General features: G+C 49.5%; 1 protein-coding gene across 2 annotated transcripts in view; it reads right to left on the bottom strand.

Annotated features, from left to right (window-relative positions):
* The window catches only part of RPH3A (rabphilin 3A), a 64452-nt gene that overhangs the window by 22656 nt on the left and 19818 nt on the right, over nt 1-21978 (bottom strand). For both annotated transcript variants that reach the window (XM_019538816.1, XM_019538817.1), the window contains 7 exons: nt 11611-11740; nt 10797-10883; nt 9203-9368; nt 8077-8118; nt 6397-6435; nt 5779-5886; nt 2632-2793 (listed from right to left, as the gene is read on the bottom strand). In XM_019538816.1, coding sequence (XP_019394361.1) covers nt 2632-2793; nt 5779-5886; nt 6397-6435; nt 8077-8118; nt 9203-9368; nt 10797-10883; nt 11611-11740 — 734 coding nt within the window. The remainder of the gene's footprint in view (nt 1-2631; nt 2794-5778; nt 5887-6396; nt 6436-8076; nt 8119-9202; nt 9369-10796; nt 10884-11610; nt 11741-21978) is intronic.

The following is a 21978-nucleotide window of genomic DNA, read 5'->3' as shown; positions in this document are numbered from 1 at the left end:
ATCCATTGGCCAAGGGATTCATAATCTCAATCCATCCCCTGTGCTACTGAAAATACTCATCCAGCCCCAGCCTCCCTCCTGCAGCAAAATGACACCCATTCCAGTAGCCTCCCAGCCTCACGCAGCCACAGGAACAGGAGACCTAACTTCGGGCCTAACTTGAAATGTGCCTTAAGAGGGAGGGTGAAGTAATTAAAGCCTCGTTATGCCTAGCCGCTGCAGGAAAACAAACCGCTCGCTGCTGGGCGGCGGCACGCCGGGGAGAAGAGCGGCTTCAGCTCAGGGCTGTGCAGAAGATAGAAGAATAACAGCCTTCGCTTGGAAAGGAGGGAAACTGGGTAAGCTATAATTAGAAGAAAGGGAATAAAGACAGAAACAGATATATGGGGCATCGGTGTGCGTGGGATGAACTGACAAGGAAACAAACTGATTAGGAGCCTTGTTAAAAGTTATTAAGTCTCTCCCTCCCCTCCTCCAACGCCCACTGCCAGGAAGGTTTCCATTTATCCCGCAGCCTGGCAGGAGGCAGAGCTCCTTTCTCCCGCAGACACCTCCACGCTTCTGGGTCACCTCTGAGCACGAAACCAGCCCGGCCACGCGACACACAGGTCAGCGCCTGCTTCCTCCTCACCTCCGAGAATAGGGAGGTCAGGAAGTGCTGAGAGCTTGAAGCCCCCCCACGGGTTCGGGAAAACGGGAGCTGTGGGCATCTCAGCACTGTCAACATGAAACGCAAAAGGTTTGCAAAGACCCCTAGCACCAGAGGCAAAAGCTCAGCCAGGCTTCTGCGCTGTTATATTTATAGGTGAGAAAACAAGCTCCCGTGTCTGGTGCACAGCTGGAGTCGGCTTGCCTGGGATGTGAAAAGCAGGCGCTCTCCTTTGTCGCTGGCGGAGATGAGCTGTGCTACATAAAACGGGCTGCCGTGGCAGGAGGCTGAGGCTCGTTTGGACCTGCCGTCTGGTGGAAAAGCAGGCTGCCGGGAACGATAAGTGTTCAGCTGCTCGCCAGCCCCAGCCTGCAATCAGTCCCTTTCCAGGCACATACAGGCTCCGTGTCAATATGTACGACGTACCGAGAGCCGTCTCAACCGAGCATGCAAGCTAGCAGAACAAGTGCTGCTAGCACTGGTGTACCCATGGGAAGTCAGAGATGCAGACTACCGAGCTAGGCAAACCCTGGGGCTGCTCCCTTCTGATCGCCCCCGCGCCCTTCTGTTTTCCAGCCTGGTTACGATCTTCGCTGCAAATGGAGAGGCAGCGTGTGGAAGGGAGCACTTTCTCGACAACAAATAGGCTCCCCCACTAGCTCCCTCTGCTCCCATTATAACCGTGAGCAGGTCCTGATTAATACCCGTGCTTTCCATTTTAGGCAAGAATCCATTGTTCCCCGTTTCTTTTAACCTCTAGGTAAGAGATGCATGATCCCCAACCAAAAGCACTCTTCAGGTCACGATCAAGGGCAGCGCGGGGGTGTGATGTGAATCACACGGGGCACTGTGTCCTCACCCTGACTCGAAGACTATAACAGGAAAGCCTCCCTGTTTGGGGAAGCATTTAAGCACTTGCATGGTCACACTCGATGCAAGACATTTTATGCCATATTCACCTACTCCCTGGGGGCAAAGGGTACATGCACGCAGGTGTGATCTGGACAATCTTGCCCAGGTCTCCCGAGGCAGTCCCTGTAGCCTGTGGCTCAGTAAGACAATGAACTGCCAGTAGACTGCTGTACCTTATGGTCAGTAAGGGCTGGAGTACCTGTGGGAAGTGTGGGTGTGATAAGTGAGACCCTTGTACAGCACACTGAGGATGCCTTGGTGCAGGATGGTTTTTCACATGGGCAGACCACCACCAGACCGTGCTGCTAGAGGGACGAACAGGGAAAGCGCAGCACGGTGGCTTGCTGGCTCCTGCCTGGCCTGCAGACCGATCCACACCCTTCAAATCCAGCTGCTGCAACTTTGGCTGCTCCAGACGCAACTGAGAGCTTCGGCTGCATTGGCACCAGCCACGGGGAGGACATGACTGGCACCTCCATCCACGGGCTATTAAATGTTCCTTTCCTATACAAGGAATTACCGAGGACTTGGATATTCTCCAGTGGTGTGTGGCTTAGCAAAATAAATCTGCAAAGCTCAGCTCTCAGCTGAAAGGCAGCCTCTGAAGCTGCTTTCCAGCCTACAAAGCCACCTACAGAGGACTCTGTCCTCAACAAGCTCAGGCATAAGCTGTCCGTCATCAGGTTTTAGTGGAACCGCTGACGACGGCATGGGGCACATTCAGGTTTCGTGGAGCATCACCCGGCAGAATCAGTGCCGCGGCCTCGATAAAGGGAGCTCTGCAATCACCCTGTGCAGCGGTCTGGAGCTGCCTCAGCTCGTTATGGTTGCAAACGAGGAACCTTCTGAAGCCACATGTCTGGTGCATCATGGGCTGTCACTGGGGTGCAAAACCAGGCCATTCAGTAACACCAGGGCAGAGCTCCAATACTTGAGCCAAATTAGCACCTCCCATTAGCTGGTCCAGCAACCCGGGCACTAGAGTGGACTGGGACATACACAAACACGTGTGCACACCTACCTGCACACCCACACACACACAACCTCGACTCTCCATTGCTTCCTCTCACCTCCGGGGCTCCGGCTGACCTCGCTGTCCGCAGAGTACTCCCAGCGGTCAGGCTCTCCGCCGGCATACTCGCCACCACTGGGGCCCATTCTGGCCTCGGATGGCTTACGGCTCAAAGCAGGGTAGCTCCCTCTCCCAGGAGCAGTCGCCACCGCTTCGCCACCTGGAAGAACAGCAACGAGCCATGACAGTGAGAGGCGCTCGTCTCTGCCCCGTTTCTAACCCACCCCCTGCTCCGTTATCGCCATCGGCAGTGAAAGGAGCCCACTGGAAGTCATCCAGCTTGGGGGTCTTATATTTTTATTCCCCATTCTGATGATGGTTAGGAAGCCATCACGGTGTTGGGGAACGGCAGCTTCCAGCCTCATCCACAAGCACAGGATGTCCTGACAAGCGCAGGAGTAATGGAAACCAGCCGAGGGAATGGGGCAGCAATGGGCTATCACAGAAAAGACCACGGAAATGAAGCGCCAAGCCCACTGCAGGTACCCCCGGTTCAATGTCACCCAGCTCTGCAGCAACATCTGCTTATTTGTTTCCTGGAGCCATGAAGCCCACGCAGCCAGCCAAGAAAGCAGGCAGCTGTTAGCAGCTGGCACAGCGAAGGCGGCCGGTGGAGACGGCACCTCGGAGGAGCGGGATGACATATGACTCATCCCCTCTCACAGGAGGGTGAAAGCCAACGGCAGGAGATCCATGCAACCCAGCTGGCTTCAGTGATGAGATCCAAGCAGATGGCCTTGCCATGTGTCTCAAGCCTAACCATGTCGTTAGACACATCCGGAGAGAAGCAACTTCTTAACAGACCCTCGCTCCACTTGCCGCTGTCCCCAGAGCTGGCTGTCTTCCCAGGCGAAGCGCTGCTTTCCCTTGTCTTCACCTGCCATTAGCTTCACTCCATGCCAGAGGTCTTAAATAGGATTCGGTATTTTGAAATGGCCAGGACAGGTGACATCAGAAAGGGCCCAGTGGGCACCCAATGAGTTATGGGTTAATCTTATTGGAGATGATCGGAAGAGCGGAGGAGTACGCCTTTGAAGGCAGCAGGCTGGTGCCCACACTGAGTTCTCTGTTTCTGGGCTCCTCTCTTGTTCACTTTCTAAGCGGTGCCCCTAAAGAAAGGGGGGCTGACTGCCTCACCAATATCTGGGGCACTTTTTTTGCACAAGTCACAAAGATGCTGGTGACAACGTGCAGCAACATCGCCACAAGAAACCTACCACAGCAACAAGCCCGACGCTCAAAGAATGGGAGGCTGCACCCATATAACACACGAGACTGGCTATAACACCAGTGCATGGGTTAGCAAACTCAGGCCTGCTGCCGACACTGGCCTGGGCTTCAGGTACCTCTAGGTCAGTACCCAGGGGATTCAAACAGGCAGTGAAAGAACACCTCCAAAAGGTACAGGGGAGAGAGCATCAGAGCAAGAGTCAGCCCTTAGCAGAGTCACCCAAATTCATACCACTTGGTACATGACCAGCTGCACATCCCAGTCCACCTGGATGCAGGAATCACTTTGCACAATGGATCTTACCCAGGATCCAGAGGAAACAAACTAATGGGAAAAGGGAATGAAAGAACCAATAGGAAGTAGAGAGAAATACACCACGTCAGCAAGGAAATGGGGAAGCAAAGACAGGAAACCATAAGTCTTAGGGTCTATAATGTGCATCAGACCCTGAACAGAATTACAACCTGACTATCTGCAATAAGGAGGCGCAACATGTTTTTTCTATCACCTTCCATTTAAGGAGGGGACCACAATCACTGTCTCTGCCTTTTGCTGCCATTCATCTGGTGCCGGTGGTTTGAGTAGATAAATTACAGCCCCACTTGTTGGCATCCCGGTATCTTCTTGTTGATAAATTGCAACACGCAGCTGTAATGCAAAAGGGCTGAGCTCTTACCTGGCTCCTGCCGGAGATGCCAGGTATAAATCTTTCCTAGGACATAAATGGTGTGTTTACCCTTGGATGAATTGTCAGGGTCACCTCGCACAAGGAGACGGTTTAGCAACAGATAGGGGCTGCTTTGTAAATGCAGAGGTACTTATTGTGGGGAAAAATGTGCCTCACACAGCGGGAGCCTTGTCACTCAAGAATAGCAGCCTGATAAACGATATACAGAGGCCAGCCTTGGGAAAATCATTGGCATACTAAGAGCACGCTGATAGCCAGAAACAGCCGGGTAGAAAGGTGATAAATGGCCACATAGTCACGGTGCAGCTGACGGTTTAATAAAATAAGGGTGTTTAAGACGCTGTCTCCACTGGAAGGGAAAAGGAACAAGTTGCAGCCATATTTGAACAGGGTCAATGTCTGAGCCAACCATTCCCATGTCTTTTTTGGTCCAAAAGGCCACCGTCAACCCTCAAAGTTTCTTGTGCATCACCGTGCACCTTTATCATCAAACTTTTGAAAGGGGGGGACTTTATGCAATGTGCAAACCACTTCCCATGGTCTCACAGACCATGGATTGGGAGCCCCTGGACTAGGGGACTACATAGATGGTCTCCCCAACTACTGTGCATGGTGAAGGACACCATTACAGAGCTTAACGGTGCTTCATCAGCGGCAGGCTTGGTTTTGATTTAAGCCAACCAGCCCCAACGCCATGTCATTCCTGTGGGAGCAGAGGTGCTTGTTGCCTTTGTAAGTAAGCCAAAGTGTAAGCTGGAGCCTCTCTTAAATGCTCACCTACAACCCCCAAGGTCTTGTCTTCCCTGCTCTTCCAAAAGGGAGACAATGGTGACCTGGCTCGTGTCTGCCTCCAAGAAGTGGGACGAAACCAGGCCCTGCTGACATCGGAAGCGTCCTGAACCATCAAGCCTGTGGCCAGCCACATCAGCAAAGCCCAGCTGGGGGTCAGCAAGTGAGAGCTAATGAACTAGTCCCCTCTGCGATGCTCCTGGGGTCACCCCAGGTGCCGGCTGTCATGCTCCTCTGCCCTTCCATTTAGAGAAGCTTTAATAAGCTTCTCTGAATGCTTATTAACATAACAATGCTTATTGTTCAGCACCAGTAAAACCCCAAGCCCAAGATAGCTAAATATTCACTGCTGACAGGACCTCCTCATGCCCCAGAGGATGCTCTCTGGTGCATCACTGTGCCACGCTCCCTGGGATAGTCCTTGCTCCCAGGTTTACCTGCTTCTGGTCTTTGTCTCATCCCCTTCCTTCCTCTGTAGGCAGCCGGGCTCTCCTCTTCTGAACTGTAGCCACGCTCAGCATCATGGCTGGGCTCCCGGGCTTTCACTAGAAACCAACACAAGGAAACTCAAATTAAAAAGACTCAGCCTGGTCTTGGTGCAAAGGCAGCAGTCACGGTACCCCAAGCAACAGGCAATCCTCATGCAATTAAAAGGCTAGACTGCATGCATACTGCTGCACAATACTGGGTGGGATCTGAATGGCTCAGCTGCAGGTCCAAAGCCCTGTACAGCCAATTGCTTTAGCTTATGTATTCGGGAGCCTGTGAATTCGTGGCAGGAGCGTCTGAGTTCTGCCCTGCTACCACCACGGGATCCCGAGCTATCGCTGTGTGCCACGCAGGAACGACTGCAAAGTCCCGGGGAGCGGTGGATTTGTTGCGGGGTGATATGTGCCTTCAGAAATGAAGCCCGGTTTCAGTAACCAATAAACCAAGCCTCCCCAGCTACTGAAAGCTATTTGACAGCTCCGTTATATTTGGCACCACAAATTCTGGCTCGGCGATACAAGAAGGGAGGGAAGATGGAGGGGGCAGTAACGGACCCAGCGACAAACCTGGCTTCCTGCCTGTTGCTCTCTTCTCCTCTGAGCCGCCTGTGGGGGAAGGGAAAAGGTGAGCGTTTGCAGCAACAGGGTGGTACGGGCTCTGCTCTTGCGCGGGTGGCCAAAGGCAGGGAGCAGCTCTCGGCCGGCTGGAGCCGTGCTGATGAGTTACCATCTGCCGCTCTGCAGCCGCAGCCACTAGCCAGCTAATCATCATCCTGACAGCCTCAATCATGAGGGATGGATCTGGCGATGATGTGGGTGTCAGGTAATCCTACAAGGTGCAAGCAGTGATTCAGATATGCAAAAGGGGGCTGTTATTCCAACTGCAAGTCTTCTTGAAATGGCCATGACAGCAGCCAGCCGGGAAATGGAGCTGAGGACTTTTCTCACGGCCCCCCAGCAAGGAGGGGAGCGCAGTGTGATGTGGAGCAAGGCCAGAAGGAGCCGGGATGCAGCAGGCTCAAGGAACGGTTTCACCCCCTACCTGCCCCTAGGCCAGGAGGCTGGGGCTATTTGATGTATGGCCCGTGAGAGGTTAAAACTCACCGCAAACCAGTACAGAGGAGTCGTGTGAATACCACCATGGCTCTTCAAGCAACTCCAGCTAGCACCGGCAAAGCATGTTTCACCATCAAAGTATTATAGTCCTTCATCTACCCAAGCCATAGGCTTAGTTAAACCCTCTTTCAGCAGCTGGAGAAAATGAAGGGTAACTGTCCGTACCAGTAATCAGAGGAGTTTGAACCCAAAACTCCCACATTAGGGAGATAAGCCTTTCACACCTTCAGCTGGTACCTGTGTTAAGCTCATATCTTCTCTGTGGACCAGCCAACACTGGGGGATAATTACATGCCAGTGCTTGGAGGTATTATCTTAAGTGTCCTCCCAAAGCCATGGAGGGAAGCAGCCCTCCAAGCCTGTGGCCTGACCTCTTCTTCCCTAGGGAATGGCATTCACCCACTGCAAACTCACCCTCTTTAATAACACAAATCAAATAACCTGAAAACACAGTGAAGAACATGTGAATCCACATGAGGAAATAACACCTCCAGAACCAATTTGGCTCGACTCGTTAAATTACAGCATTTCAACCGAGGAACGTACGGGAGGTGGGAGCACACCAGAATAGCTGAACTCCTGCAAGGTGGGTGAGCGCAAAGAAATCCTGCGATGCGACAGGCTTCCCACAAGTAAATTACAGGCCTAGCCGGTGGCACTGGATAAGAAAAACGGCAAAAGAAAGCACTCTGCCTCTTCATGTTGGTAATTGCTTTATGATGATGGAGTCTAATGGCCTGTGTTATGCAAGAAGACGACTAAAAGATTATAGGGATGCTCCAGAAATCTAGCACTCTTGTGACATAAGTTCAGTCCAAAACCCCCCAATCAAACTTCTCCCAGACTTTAGGACTTGAGATCCAGACCTGAATTTTGAAGCCCTGACCCAATCTGAGCCATCGCTGTGGATGCAATCCCAACATCTCCCCAGCACTCAATAGTGCCATGAGTCAACAGCCTCTTTAGTCCACAGCAAGGCCCAGCCAGGCTCTGCGAGGGGCTGCTGGGCCCAAAACAGCACATTTGCAATTTGCCAATTCCTGCTGGGAGCAGGTTTCCAGGCAGGTATTGTCCCCCACAGCCTTGCAAACAGCACGAAAGAGCAGCCATGCATGATATTAACCCTCTTACCATAGGAGTCCTGCTCAGTGGGGAGCCCGGCGTCCGCAGGACCTGCAAAACACAAACAAGTAGCAATGAGCAGAGGGGAAATTTCTACCGACACAGCCAGAGGATCGGTGGCAGGCACCCTACTGCACCCCTCCCTGCCTAGTGCTGCAGGAGCACCTCCTTCAGTCAGTTTGGGACATGAGTAAAGGTCCATCGTCCCACTCTCTGGGACCAGGCGTATGGCAGCACCGTCTGCCACTTGCAGGGAGTCAATATGTCACAGATCCTGCAGCAATATGGGCTTGATGGGCAGAGGAGCTGAGGTTGGAGAAGCTGACCCTACTATTCTGGGAGTCTGCAAGGCTTTCTGCACCTAGCCAAGACCAGAGTAGGTGTGGAAACCAGTGAAACCTTGTCTCCACTATGTGAAGAAATATCCCACGGGTTCAGGCTACAAGTGAAAACATGCTGCTGAGGTCCTGGGAGAGCCTATCCCCAGGGGTCACCCCTTTGCTGCGCCTCCCCGTGATGAGGGTTGCAGCTCCAGAGCAAGCCTCTGCTCCCAGGTCTTCATTTTCACGCGCTGGACTCCAGCAGAAATCTTCAGCCTCAGGGAGATTTCTGCACTTAAATGAGCAGACGCTTTTGAATGCATGATGGCGGGCAGAAGGAATCGCTTTCCCATATCCTTCCTGAAAAGCCCATCACCAAAATGGAAACAAAACCTAGTGTGGCCTCCTGAGACCGCGCGTCAGACAGCTGGCTTGCTGCAGGCATGCTCCGACAGCCCATTGATCCCCTCCGTCTAGATGGTTTCGCTGGGGTTTCTTTTTCTGTAACTGCTGCCATGCCAAATTGCTCACAATAATTCACCTTCCCTGGGCACCTCCCAGACGTTCCCAGTAGAAGGGCTGGGTGTCGAGGGGGAGAGGGTTACTGCTGCAACACCCCCCCAAAGAAGGAAAAGCTGTGGGCGGATAAGGAGACATAACCTACAATGGCAACGGGCCCGTGCTCTTCCTGCTGGGCCTGTTCACGGGGGGCTGGATGCTACAAATCACCACACTGTCCTGCCAGTGCTGGCCCAGGACTCTCCCAACTTAGAGGGACTGGAGTCAAGATGGGAGGATATGAACCCAGCCCCTACCTCGGCTCTGCGTGCGAGAGTACAGCTTCGGGTCCTGAGCGGACGGCTCAGACGAGGCCAGCTCGCTAGGAGCTTGCGGCGGCTTGCTCTTGCTGACGGGCATCGGCTGCGGCAGCACCTGCTTTGGCAAGCCCTTGAAGAACCAAGCCCCAGAGCGCTTCCACACCTGGGGAAGAAGAGGCAGATGGCAATGAGGCACCCTCAGGAGGACGGCACTTTCTTCTTTCTCTCCCTGAAATGAGGTTGCAAATAGCCATCCCCATGAAAAGGTTCATCAGCTCTCTGCCTGGGCTTGGGGCCTGGTTTCTGCTCCCACTGGTGATGAGTGGAGCTTCTGCATAATCAGCCTTGGCGTGGAGTTGACTCTCTGACCTGTTCACGTTGTGGCTTCTTGCTCTGAACTCATTCTCCAATTCTTCAGCATAGCCGGCCCCCTTCCCCCACGCCTTTCCAGCCCCGACACCCAACCCACCCACACGGACCTCGCCCCACTGTGAGCTAGGATACATCGCCTCCACCAAATGCTACCCAAGAAATAACTGGCTCCTTTTACTCCAGATGTCACCAAACTCTCCCCATAAGTCCAGCCAGACTCCTTCTTAGCTCTCCCTTTAAACAAGCATCTTGCTACACAGCACATATAATCCTCCGCTCTTGACTACAGCCTGATATGAAAGGAAATATCTCTGAATGACCAATTCAATTGTAACCCATGGTACCAAGGCAAAACAAGCATTTATGGGGCTGGCAGCTATGAACTATTCTACAGGACAGGAGGATATATTCTTTTCCACAGTTATAACAAGAAAAGAGGCTATGTTTCTTAGGGAGAGGGGGATCTAGTAGTTGTTTCCCATTAAAAAAAAAAGGCTGGCCCTATTCATACAGGGAAGGTCCTGTCTGCTGGTAGCAATTCCCCTTCTGACTGGAGTTTGCCCACAGAATTAAGGCAGGATACGGGATAGAGTGATAAAACCTACTCCACCCTCTGCATTAAATGGCTGGGGGGGAAAGCTGGCCCTACCTCTAAGGGCCCAGCCACATATTCAAATTGAAGCTGGACAAAAACCAGCTATAAAGTTTTTGCACATTTTCAAGCACGAACCTGGTGCCTGTTTGGCTCTTTTTATAGCTGGATGGACATTTTTATGGAGCAATAATTACTTTGCACCTGTGGCTGGCCAAAAACAATAGCACAATTAACCATTTAAGTGCATGATAATTACTTCGCACATGTGGCCAGTCTTACTTTGCAAGCGTGGCTGGTCTAAACGCCTTACACAATTAACCAGTGAATGGCGTAATATATGTAATGTGTGGCAAGGGCCTCTATCTGCAGCCTGCTGGGAGGCCTGGGGCAATCTACTCAGGATGAATGTTTTAAGAGCCCAGCTCCAGCACGGCAGTACCCTGTCTTACCTTCTTGAAGGCTAATGGCAAAATATGCTTAAAGCAATGACGTTGACTTCAAGCCCCTGTTGACTCAGGACTCGCGGAGCAGCCCAGCACCAGGGAATCCCAGCCACAGGAGATAACGCATGAAGTGCCGCAGCAGCAACCCAGGAGCTACACCAGCCGGGGAAAAATCACTAACCTCCCTCTGCTCGCTGCAGATCTTGCACAGCCAAATCGAATGAGGGCGACTGTTGGTCGTCTCAATCCCACACTTGGTGCAGACGTTCTGGGAAGGAAACAGAGCACATGCCCACAGCATAGGAGGATGATGACTCACTGCAGCAAGTCGGGCACCACCGGGGATGTCTCGTCCAGAATAGCTACCTCTTGCTGTAGCTCCGCAAAACTCGCCTGCACTCACCCCTAAAACTGCACCTAAATCGGATCTAAAAGGACCCTCCCAAGCACCAACATAAATGATCCAGGGGAAGTCGGATTTAAGCCTGGACTGCTGCCGCCATTTTTATTTGACTGAAATAAGGCATGACCATGATTGCAAAGCAGGACTGCTTGCTGAGCATTTATTCTGCTACATTGAAATGCAACGAGTCGGACTGAAGAGAGACATCGCTTTCGATTTAACTAGGGGTTCAATAATTGCACCAAACCCAGCATGTTCCAAGTGGCTTTCTGAGCTCTAGTGAATCCTCACAAAGCTTTGTGGAGGTGGGTGCATTTTATTACCCTCCCAATGCAGACGGGAACCCTGAGACCCTAAAGACAAGGCGCAGACTTTCAAAGCTGGCAAGAGGCGTTAGATGCGCTTCCTCTGCCAAAACTAGTGGGAGGTCGTGTCTAAATCCCCTAACTGCCTTTAAGAGTCTCCACCTCAAGAGTTAGCTCAAGGCAATACAGGTCAATAGAGCCTAAGTGAGTTGGTCCCACGGGGCGACCAAAGGCTGCCCCATCGGTATAACCCAACATCCCCCAATTCTGCCTAGAACGTGTCGTACCTTCTTGCAGTCTTCGCACACCACGCAAGCGGACCCCAGGAGACCCAGCTGTTCTCCGCACAGGATGCAGCGACTCACCCCGTCCCCCGCCACGCTCCTGCGCATGTCTTCCAAGCGGTTCATAAGGCGCCTGCACATAGATCGACACGACACGGGGTCACAAGAGCACTGTCATGGCACGTCAGCTCTTGGGACAACGGTGTGAGCCAGCCCAGCTCCCTGGGACACAGAGCACAGGCAGACACTGCTGCCCTCGAGTTCAGCTATTCTGTGTCTTTGGGGATGCCGTAGCAGTGAGGAACACAACAAACCCCCTTTCCTTTGCTCAGGGGCCAGGCACACAGGCCCTTCTCCTTGATCAGGTCCTCCCCAGAGGCCGTACCTCCATCCAACAAGGAATCTGTTAGGAGGGCGAAGCAATAGACACGAGTGAAAGAAGACAGGGAAATGGATGGAGTAAACCCAGAATACGGATGCATTCACAGCTTCTGCAAGGATGATCCTTGCGAGGTGACGAAGGTTTCTTCTCCGTTTCACCAGCCCTGAAATACCAGGACAGCAGGGGTTTTACAGAAACAGTCTTGGACATAACATGCTTATATGTGCAAGCATCCTTATGCCCCAAGACCTTTCCCTGGCAAACGCTTGACTGAGCACTTGCATCCAGCCTTACCAAAAGGCAGCAGCACAGGGCATGAATAGCACCGACAAGTGCTACTGCTGGCATAGGACAACCCCCCCGACACTCAGGGCTGCGGAAAAGGGAATCTAACACAAAAGCACAATTAGTTTTTGCACAACGTGATGGGACATGTCAAATCTGGCGAGAACGGCAGCGTAACCTGGTGAGGCTCCATTGGCCTCCATGGAGCGAGACCAAATCTGGTCCAGTTTATAGAAAACCATCCAACAGATCGTCACTCCAAAAGATAATTACTTCTTTACTTTCTAATTAACACCTAAAGAAAATGCGTCACCTCTCACTATCTTTTCATCTGACTGTCTGGAGAAAAATACAGCTGTGGCATTGTGAACATCTGGAGAGCGCATGGGTGTTTGCAGCTCATTCATCCAATAATGCTGCTCAGAGTGATTAGCCCGGCTAGTCAGCATCGATAAACCTGGATAAGCCCCTGGATACAGGGCTACCGCATTCCCAGATGCACCCGACTTTTTCCATCATGCAGCGTGCAGTTATGCCAGATAAAAATCAAATCTAGTTGATTCCAATACCGTATGGGAGAATGAATTTCAACTTGGCATCGAAATGAAATATATTATTAACTATACATATATTAAATACCATATTAGCTATAGACTGAATTTAATATTTTAAAGCTCAAACTCAATGAATCTGAATGATACCATCAACATGAAATGAAACCCGTCTCCAACAACAGAACAAAATGTTTCAATTTCTTCTCATCAAACAAACAAGAAAAAAAGAGACGCAAAAATTCACTAACATCAGCACATTTCCACACAACAGATTCATTTCAGCGAAACTCCACTTTCTAATGGCAAGTTGTTCTGTCAAGAGCTTCTAAAAGTGTTGCAAGATGAAAACCTCGGTGTCCTTTGGGGACGAGATTTCATATATCAGTCTCTTCTCTCGTTTCCTAAGCCAAAACACAGCATTTAACTCTAGTGCAATGGTGACGTTTTTTAAGTGAGATGCAAAAAAAAGAACAGACCCACCGGAGAACACAACTGTGCGAGCACATCTGCCAACCGCGCAGGTTAAAAGCCACGACTAGTAACTGCCAAAACAACCACAGCCGTGAAAACAGCTTGCACGCTCGGTAAGGGTGAAGCAACCTGTCTGCAAAGGGAGCGGTGCTGTGCCAGGAACTGCTTCAAACCCAGTGCTTTAAAATAGCAGGAGCAAAAAAACATTATTTATCCCCTTCAAAAGGAGGAGGGGAAAAGGGGAAAGAGACGTCCGTACTGGAGAGGACGTGAGACAACCAAGCCCACGCTTGGGGGCCTGCTGGAGTGTGACCTAAATCTGACAAGGCAGCTAAAAGAGCAGACATTTAAAAAAAAAGACATGTAAAAGATATTTTCCTTCACGTCTTATGACAGATTCAAATCCAAGTCAGTTGTACGGCTGGCACCTGAGGATCCTTCAGAAGCAGTCCATCAGCCCTATGCATCCAAGGCAGGCCTGTCCCACTTCTCAGTGGCCGGGATCACGGATATGTCTGATGCAGCACACCGCACGTCCCCCCCGTTGCACCACTTGCAACTGGGATGGGAAGGGGAAGGGAAGCTGGAGGGAGCAGGAGCCGGGAGCAGCAGTGGGGAGAAGCCTGCGGGCGAGAGCCCAGGGGCTGCACTGTAACCCCTGCATGCTGCCCATGGGCCACTGGCAGGAGAGCCCCGATATTAGGCAAACTCTGGGGAGACCTTTGCCTACTATGCTTCTGGATTTCATGCCTACACCATGGGTTGCTCACCTCATGAAGCCAAGAACCCCTCGCAGGCATTTTCTGTGTGCTACAGAGAGAAATGCTAGGCCTCTATTTTATACAGATGCTGAGAAAAGGAATAGCCCTTGACTGTGCAGCTAGAGATAGACAATATGCCGCATGGACGACACCATTTTATTACAGTTCCTGAGTGGCTGATTGGACACCCACTGAGGTCAGCAGGAACCTCTCCCTTCCCTTCAGTCAGGCACAAAATGCAGGGCTGGGACCAAGTCGAATGCAGCCATGCATTCAGGTGTTAGAAACAGCTGGGCGAAACATCCCAGAGGCGCTGAAGTCAAAAGCAGAATCCCCATTCAACACTGGGGAGTCTGGATCGAGCACCCTGGGTTTTTTCTGTGCTTACAATTTTCTGGTTGGAGCTGGTGGGCCTGACACTCCCTGCTCCGCCCTTCCCATGCAAACTATTTTCTCTGCGAGGCCTTTATTTCTAAAGGAGGCTTTTATTATACCACTTGCCTTTCAGAAGCAAAATCCAGAGGACAATCCTTAATGCCCTACAGACCTCCAAAGACATCGACGGTCTACCCTGCTTCTCATTCTAGTCTGTGTAGCCACCTTCACGTGGTACTACGGGCAGGTTAATTAGCTCTGCCTCTTAGCACCGCTACTTAGCATGGCTACGTTCAGTTTTCCAATATTACTGTCATACCAACTGAATACAGCTGTGCTCCTTCTGGCGCTGCATTGTAGCCCCTTCTGGACCTAGCATGTGAGTATATTGTAGATGACCCATGCAGGACTCCTTCCGAAGTCATAAAGAGGCTAGTTGGCCTTTGGATGCAGGTCAGACATCTCAGTATGCACAACTCACACCGGTACACTTAAAACTCAGAGGAAGAAGAAGAAGCTAAGGCTGTCATTAATTTCCATGGGCACCGGATCATGCCCTAACTACTCAGCTCAGATCAAAAACTATTCTGCCTGTGTTTCTGGAAACAGCAAGTTGGCTCTGCCTAAAACCTACCTCAATTAAATGAAATTTTCCATGGCAATTCCTACCCGATCAGGCAGCAGCATCCCTGTAAACTCACTTTGCAGGGCACTGGAGCGCATAATGAAATTGTGGCAAGTGAATGAAAAAAACAGATAATCCAGGAATCTCAGTGTTTAACATGTGTGGTCCTAGCATTATTTTGCCGATTATGATAAGCACCATATATCTTTGTTTAAGCGGTTAAGTTTCATCATTCTACTGTGTGGTTTATTCATGGCTATTCTATTAAATCTAGTACTTCCCGCAGGGAAAGCATGCTGTAGTTAACAACCATGCCATCCCTCCTGAAATACACACCTGCTGTTTTGTGGGGTTGAATGGAGAAGCCTTTGCTAGGAGCAAACTCTTTGGCAAGACCAGTATTTTCATAGCAAAGCCGAGTGCAAGGACATATTTTTGCATCTTCTGATGCCAAGATAGCTAGGCTCAGAAATGGGCCCACTTCCATGGAGAAAATCTGCATGCCCAAGCAAACCTTATTGTGGCAGCTTCAAAGAAACTGCAAAAGAAAGCAAAAATCCTTTCATTCCAAGTAATGTCTTTTTTGGCTGCGAACCTTCATTTCTCACAGGTGACTTCTTAACAAAGAATATAGACTATTTTGTTAATAGTGTAAAAACTATAATGCGCGTGCAGAGACACAAATGAGATGACTTTAAGAAGAGAAGCATCCATCTTATTGCAATATTGATTGTATAATAAACTTGGCTCATTCCTTATCCACAGAATATAAGGTTGCAGCAGGGTTTGTAATGCCACGAGCTCTCCCTGCACCTGTGCATGCACGGTTATTCACCTGCCTTCCAAAGGAGGCAATTATACTCAGGCCCAGGGCCCAGCCCAAATCCTCAACCAGGCTAGCAGCACTTACAGATCCCAAGTCCAAAACGGTGCATGAATATGAACTAATCACAGCCAGATACAGAACACAGGTGGATTTGATTAATGCAGCAGGGGCTCTGCACCTTATCTCAGCCCTCAATCCCTTTGGAGTAACTGGAGATGATCAAAGAAAGACATCGCACTAGAAAACCAGATCCTGTTCTGCTTTATTGCCCCTTCACTGGGGAAAAATGATTTACAGAGGCATGTGAGAGTCCCTAACACCTGCATTTCCAGGAAACACAGAAAATCCACTCTCACATCTGCTCCACAATCACTCCTCAAGGACTCCCCGTGAAGTCCTTTGATTAAACCATCTTGGTCCCTTTTGCTTTGCCTTCCTCCTGTTCCTCTTGCCTTAGCTGTCCCTGCCTCGCAGGCTGCCCACCCCCCCCACCCCACGCAACACCGCCTGCCCGAGGGACCTGTCACCACAAATCCTCCACGCCGGCACTTACCGGTCCTTGTGCTGCTTTGCCCTTATCTTCTGCCTCCGTTTACTTACACACCTCATTTTCATTGCTGCGCTTTGTGAGGCTGTTGTAAGAAAGACGTGCTATAATTAAACTGCAATAGATTGCTTTTGATTGCTTTTGACACCTGGGGAAAAGGCTTTGTTGACTGTCAAGTCATGCCCCGCTCCATTATGTCTACCAACTTTAGGCCAGAGCTACGTAAGAGTGCAAACCGGCTTAACGAGCTGCACTAATTCCACTGGAGTGGTGGGATTTTGCATGCAGATTCTCTTGCATTGGTTTAAGCCTGGGGTGACCTCTTTTTAGATTGGGTTATCTGTGCTCTGGGTTTTTGGCTATCTGCCTGGCACGGATATACTCCTGAGAGAAAGGATGGCTCGGCGATTAAGGAACTGGCTCCACCATAGACTTTGTGCATGACTGTGGGCGAGTCAGATAGCCGGAGGTAATGGCACCGCCCTGCTTCATAGGGATGCTGAGTGGACACACACAATATGGACCATGAGGCCCATACTGTTGAGGGCCCTGCAAGTACCACAGACAGATAAAAAAAGGACATATTATCCCCATGAGAAGGCTTGGACTATCATCTCTACTGAAGGATCAACCAAACTGGTCCAGAGACACTCCCATCCACACCAGTCCATGAAAGCAAAAGAGAGCACTTTACTTAAGCATCTCCTCTGCCAAGTTGTGGCTGCACCCCATTTTCTACACCAAAACCTGATATCGGATGACAAGAAGAAATCCTGGCATAATTTCTGGACTGTTGCAGCTACAACACCACTCTTAAACTCCTGTAAGAAGAAGAGAAAAAGACCACAGGTATAAATGGGATGAGAACAAGCTGAATATGAGCCTCGTGCCATGCTAAGGCATTGACCAAAGCTGAAGCAAATTGACCAGGTGTCTCCCGACAGGAATAAGCCCAGATTTCTGCCATAGAAACTGAAAATACGATACATTTCAAAGAAGACAGATTTGATGCAAATTGACTGGTTTCACTGCTAACAGCCAGAGAGATTTATATTGTAAAAAACTAGCTTCCTTTTTTCACACTTTCCATCTATTACATTTGAAGCCAATATCATTCAGCTAATGCTATTTAATTTCAAGATATTTCACTTTGCAAGGGATCTCTGCTACTCTATCACTCTTGCTCTGATAATGGCATTCTGTTTCTCATTCATTGCTATGAATCAGCATTCAGACTTCCTGAAGGCTTTCACTCCCTTCTCCTGGAGATGTCTTTTGTTTCTCTTTCTGATTTTTGCTGCCCATATAAATGAGCCATTCAATTAATCTCTTCCTATTAAGTACCTCTAATACTGTGGCTGGGTTTTAATTACCACGATGCACATTTCCAAAGAGCCCATCACTGTGGCATCTAAAGGGCTCATTTTATAAAGCAACAAATAAACTTTATGACTATCAACATCTGTAGTTAAACACGCCGGCATATCAGTAATCACACGCCTGCTGCATGGCCCATTGTAGGTAAGGGGTAGGAAGCATTATAGACAGGTCTGCAGGTGAATGATTATAGGAAGAGCATTAACTAGACCCTAACGAACGAGTCAGGCACTAGTCACTGGTGGAAGGAAGACACAAGCACCAGGGGCTGCCGTAGTGTTTCCTACAGTCCTAACGTTCAACCCATATAAAGTGAGATTATTATTGGAACGACTCTATAACAATCCACTGTCCTCAGATATACCCCACCCACACCCCTTCGGAGGCTGTGACAGGCTGTTTAGACGGCCGGCTCCGACTCCAGGAGTTCACCCCTGCATGTGTCGGCACGTCCAGATTATCTAGACCCAGGTGAGAGATACAGTACAAGTGCCCTCCATGACTCCGATTTATGAGATAACTTAAGGACCCCATTCTCAGCACAGCAATGACCTGCCAAGGAGGAAGACAAGGTGCTTTGGGTCAACGTGATATCTTTTATTAGACCAACTAAATAACAGAGTCAGTCCAATAATAACCTCACTTTATATGGGGTGAACGTTAGGACTGTAGGAAACACTATAGCAGTCCCTGGTGCTTGTGTCTTCTTTTGGCACAATGGGTATTTTCACAGCTGGTCTAATAAAAGAACCGTGTCTGCCCATGTCCTTAAACCAACACGGCTACAGCCAACACTGCCAAGGATGGGGCATTTGACACCGTTTTTCTTTTATCGCCTCTACCCCGTCAGCACTACCGTTCTGAAAAGGTTGCGGTAAAAGCTTGTGTTAATGTCTTCTAAGTTATGTGCCTACCAAGAGGCACCCACACCTCGCACAGACCAACCTTTGACACTCCCTTGAGCTGACAGCTCACAGCCCAGTTAGAAAGAGATGCCAGATAGATTTGGTTGTTCCCCAATACCACAGTGATGAGCAGGAAATAAATGCCTAGGTAGACGGCCCGCTTGCTTTGCAAAGGGAGCTTCGTGCTCACACTGAACTCGCATGCAGAAGCAGAGGTTACACACGCGTGTGCTTGTGCTCTCTGCATACTTCATGCCTCCACCTGCGGTACATGAGAGCAGCACCATAGCACCAAACCTGCAGAGGCTTTTCCTCTGGCTTTTTTTTATTCAGGACAAGCCAAGCCGTATTCAACAAGGTGAATAGAGCGTAACCCTCATTAAGCGCCAACTCCCCTGCAAAACAAGGACTGACATTCAAATATGCATGCAAAAGTTTTCAGTGATTAAATATTTATTGTAGTGCCACAAAAAATGAATTTACTAAGACAAGCCTAATGGGTTTTAAACAGCATCCAGAAGTACGTCTGCTGCAGCCTGCCACATTAATGGTGGTGCTGGGGGGGGTGGAGAAAAGACCTGAATCACGAGATAAAGATCATGATTGCATGGGGTAAAACACAATTACATTTCCACCACAGCAGATTTTATGGGAATGTGGTTGTGCAGGGATTATGCAGAGATCTAAAAAAAAAAATTAGGGGGGGGCAGGGGAATTAAAGTAATACACAAAAAGGGGCAGAATTAAGTTACTGCTGCAACCAGTATGAGCCCATGTGAATTAAAGGCTTGAAGATTAAACGTAATGTAACATTAAGGTAAAAAAAAAAAGATTAAAATGTGATCTGAAGATAAAAATTTAATTAGAACCAGGATACAAATTTAGCGGTGATTTTTATCATGTAGGTACACATCTGCAAGTATAAAGGAAAGCTGCAGCTCTAGATCTTATTTAATTACTAAACTCTCAGACCGATTTCTCCATTAAGTTTCTTCGCTGTGAAGACGACACTAACCTGGTTCACAACGAACGGGAGCTCGTGCCAGAGGGTTAGCGCAGAGCTGCCGAGAAGGGCTCAGCTCTCGTGCTCTTGAAGGGGTGTTGGCTCGCCTATCTCACACCCGGGTCTGCTAAATAACAGTGCGATTTTGCCAAAATATGAAGTACGTGCAAGCTGACTTCCAAACATGAGTTGCCAGCCTCTCTTTTATAAGTGGCAAGCTCTCTAGCTGCCTCTTTCCATCACACCATTTTTTTGAACGTTGCCAAAACAGTGAAGAGGAAAGAAACAACACTGCAGTCCCCAAAGAGCCTCTTCGCTTCTGGTCACCAAGGTTAATGACTTAATCCCCATTGGTTTCCACCATCTGTTTCAGCAATTTGTACATGTGACTGCGGGCAACAAGCATCCGAATTAAAAAGGAGCCAGACGAAGCAACTCCTCCCTCCTGGAGGAAGATGGCTGGTGACAGAGTCGCTCTTGTGGAGACTCTGGCGACAGAGTCAAATCATTGCGTTAGTCTTGAAGGGAGCTGGAAGAAGAGGAATAGCAAGAACAACGACAAGGGGCAAACTCAGAGCGGAAATAGGCTGCAAGCTTTTACACGCAGGTAATTAGCTATGGGAACTCTTTATCAATGGCTGTAGGGGATTCTCCATCAAAACCAATTTTTTAAGCCGTTTAAATTTTTTTTTCAAAAAAAACCAACAAAAAAACAAAGACTCTCCAGTTGTAAGAGAAGAGGATTTCATTCAGAGAGGTCCCGTGGCCTGGGCTTCAGACTAGACCTCTCTTCTTGGCTTTATAGTCTACCGACCTAGGAAGCATCTGGTCAGTACTGAACAAGATGGCTCAATGGGGGAAAGGCAGAACGGCGTGTGGAGGAGACAGCCCTAACGCTGCCTTAGTAGGCCTATTGTCTTGGTAGCCCCCTCAAACTCTAGAGCTGCTGTCCCAATCCAATGATGTCCTGGAGCACTAGGAAGGAAGGGATGGAAACCATCATAGAAATCAAAGTGAAGTAGGATTGGGAGGGACCTCCACAGGTCATCCAGTCCAACCTCCTTCCTAAGGGGAAATGGGTGCACCCACATGCCAGAGTAGGCACCAAGGCTTGCTGCTAAAAGACAGCATTATAGAGCTGATGAGCTTGCAAAACAAGGGCTCAACCTGGAGGCACTCTGGTTCAGGACCACAAGCGAGGCAACGAAAAACACTGTACATCTCTAGGCCAAGGCAAATATATACTGCCCACTGAGGGAGAAAGGCTGTGACCCACCTCAGGAGTAAAAACGGGGTTACAGCTATTGTAGGCAAGGTTTGATTTTCTTCCACAGTACTCAGTATGTTCTACATTGCTTGTCTGCCTAGACTGCTAGCTGGTGCAGGTACCATGCATCCTAAGGCATGTGCAGCACCATGCACGAGGCCAGCTCCACACAAATAACAAATCCTAAGGAAAGTAATTAATAAGCCTAGCTCTTTCCTGCCACTCCATGCTTGTCTGACCCACTGCACCACCTCACAATGGACCGTTTGGTTTGCAAAACTCCCATCCCTTTCCTAAGAGCTGGGTCTGATATTTAGCCTAATCTGCAACAGTTGTAAAACCTTTCATAAATTCAAGTCCTTGGACAGAGCTCCAGGGATACCACTGTTTAAGATCATGTTTCAACTCCTATTATCCTTCCAATTTCTTTGCTTCCTCAGACATTGACAAAAGAAATTCCCTCTCCTACAAGTCTAATAAGCATCCAGATCACATATTCCCAAATCCTTCATCCAATCTGGTGCTAAAAATAGTCTGTGGCTGAGATGAGTTTGAGCTGGATTCAATGTGAGATTTTAGTCAACAACCTTTCTCTTGATACACAACGGTGATATGGGTCTGCGCTCCAAGCAGCCTCACAAATAAATAATCCACAAGAAGTTAGGTGTGAATGCGAGGAGGGGAAATGAAGAAAGAATGGGACGTGGCAGGGAAGTGAGAGAGAGAGAGATGGTTTCTAACCCCAAAAAGAGTTAGGACCCTCCGTGTTTATTAAATTACAGCCCAGCAATAATCTCCATTATTGCTCTACAAAGCAATGGTGCTTTGAGGAGAAATGGTGCTTCGAGGAGGGCTTTGGCTTCCTCAGCCACAACCGGCACATCACGACGAGAGACATGCTGGGGTGCGACGGGCTCCACCTTTCCCCTAAAGGTAAGCATGTGTTCTCTTCTAGGTTGGCGGTCCTCCTCCGGCGGGCTTTAAACTAGGCTC

The sequence above is a fragment of the Crocodylus porosus genome, unplaced genomic scaffold (assembly GCF_001723895.1).
Source record: "Crocodylus porosus isolate Cpor-Errol unplaced genomic scaffold, CroPor_comp1, whole genome shotgun sequence".
Classification (NCBI taxonomy): domain Eukaryota; kingdom Metazoa; phylum Chordata; order Crocodylia; family Crocodylidae; genus Crocodylus; species Crocodylus porosus.
The sequence above is the reverse complement of the archived record's forward strand: the minus strand, read 5'-3'. Positions and strand labels throughout refer to the sequence as shown.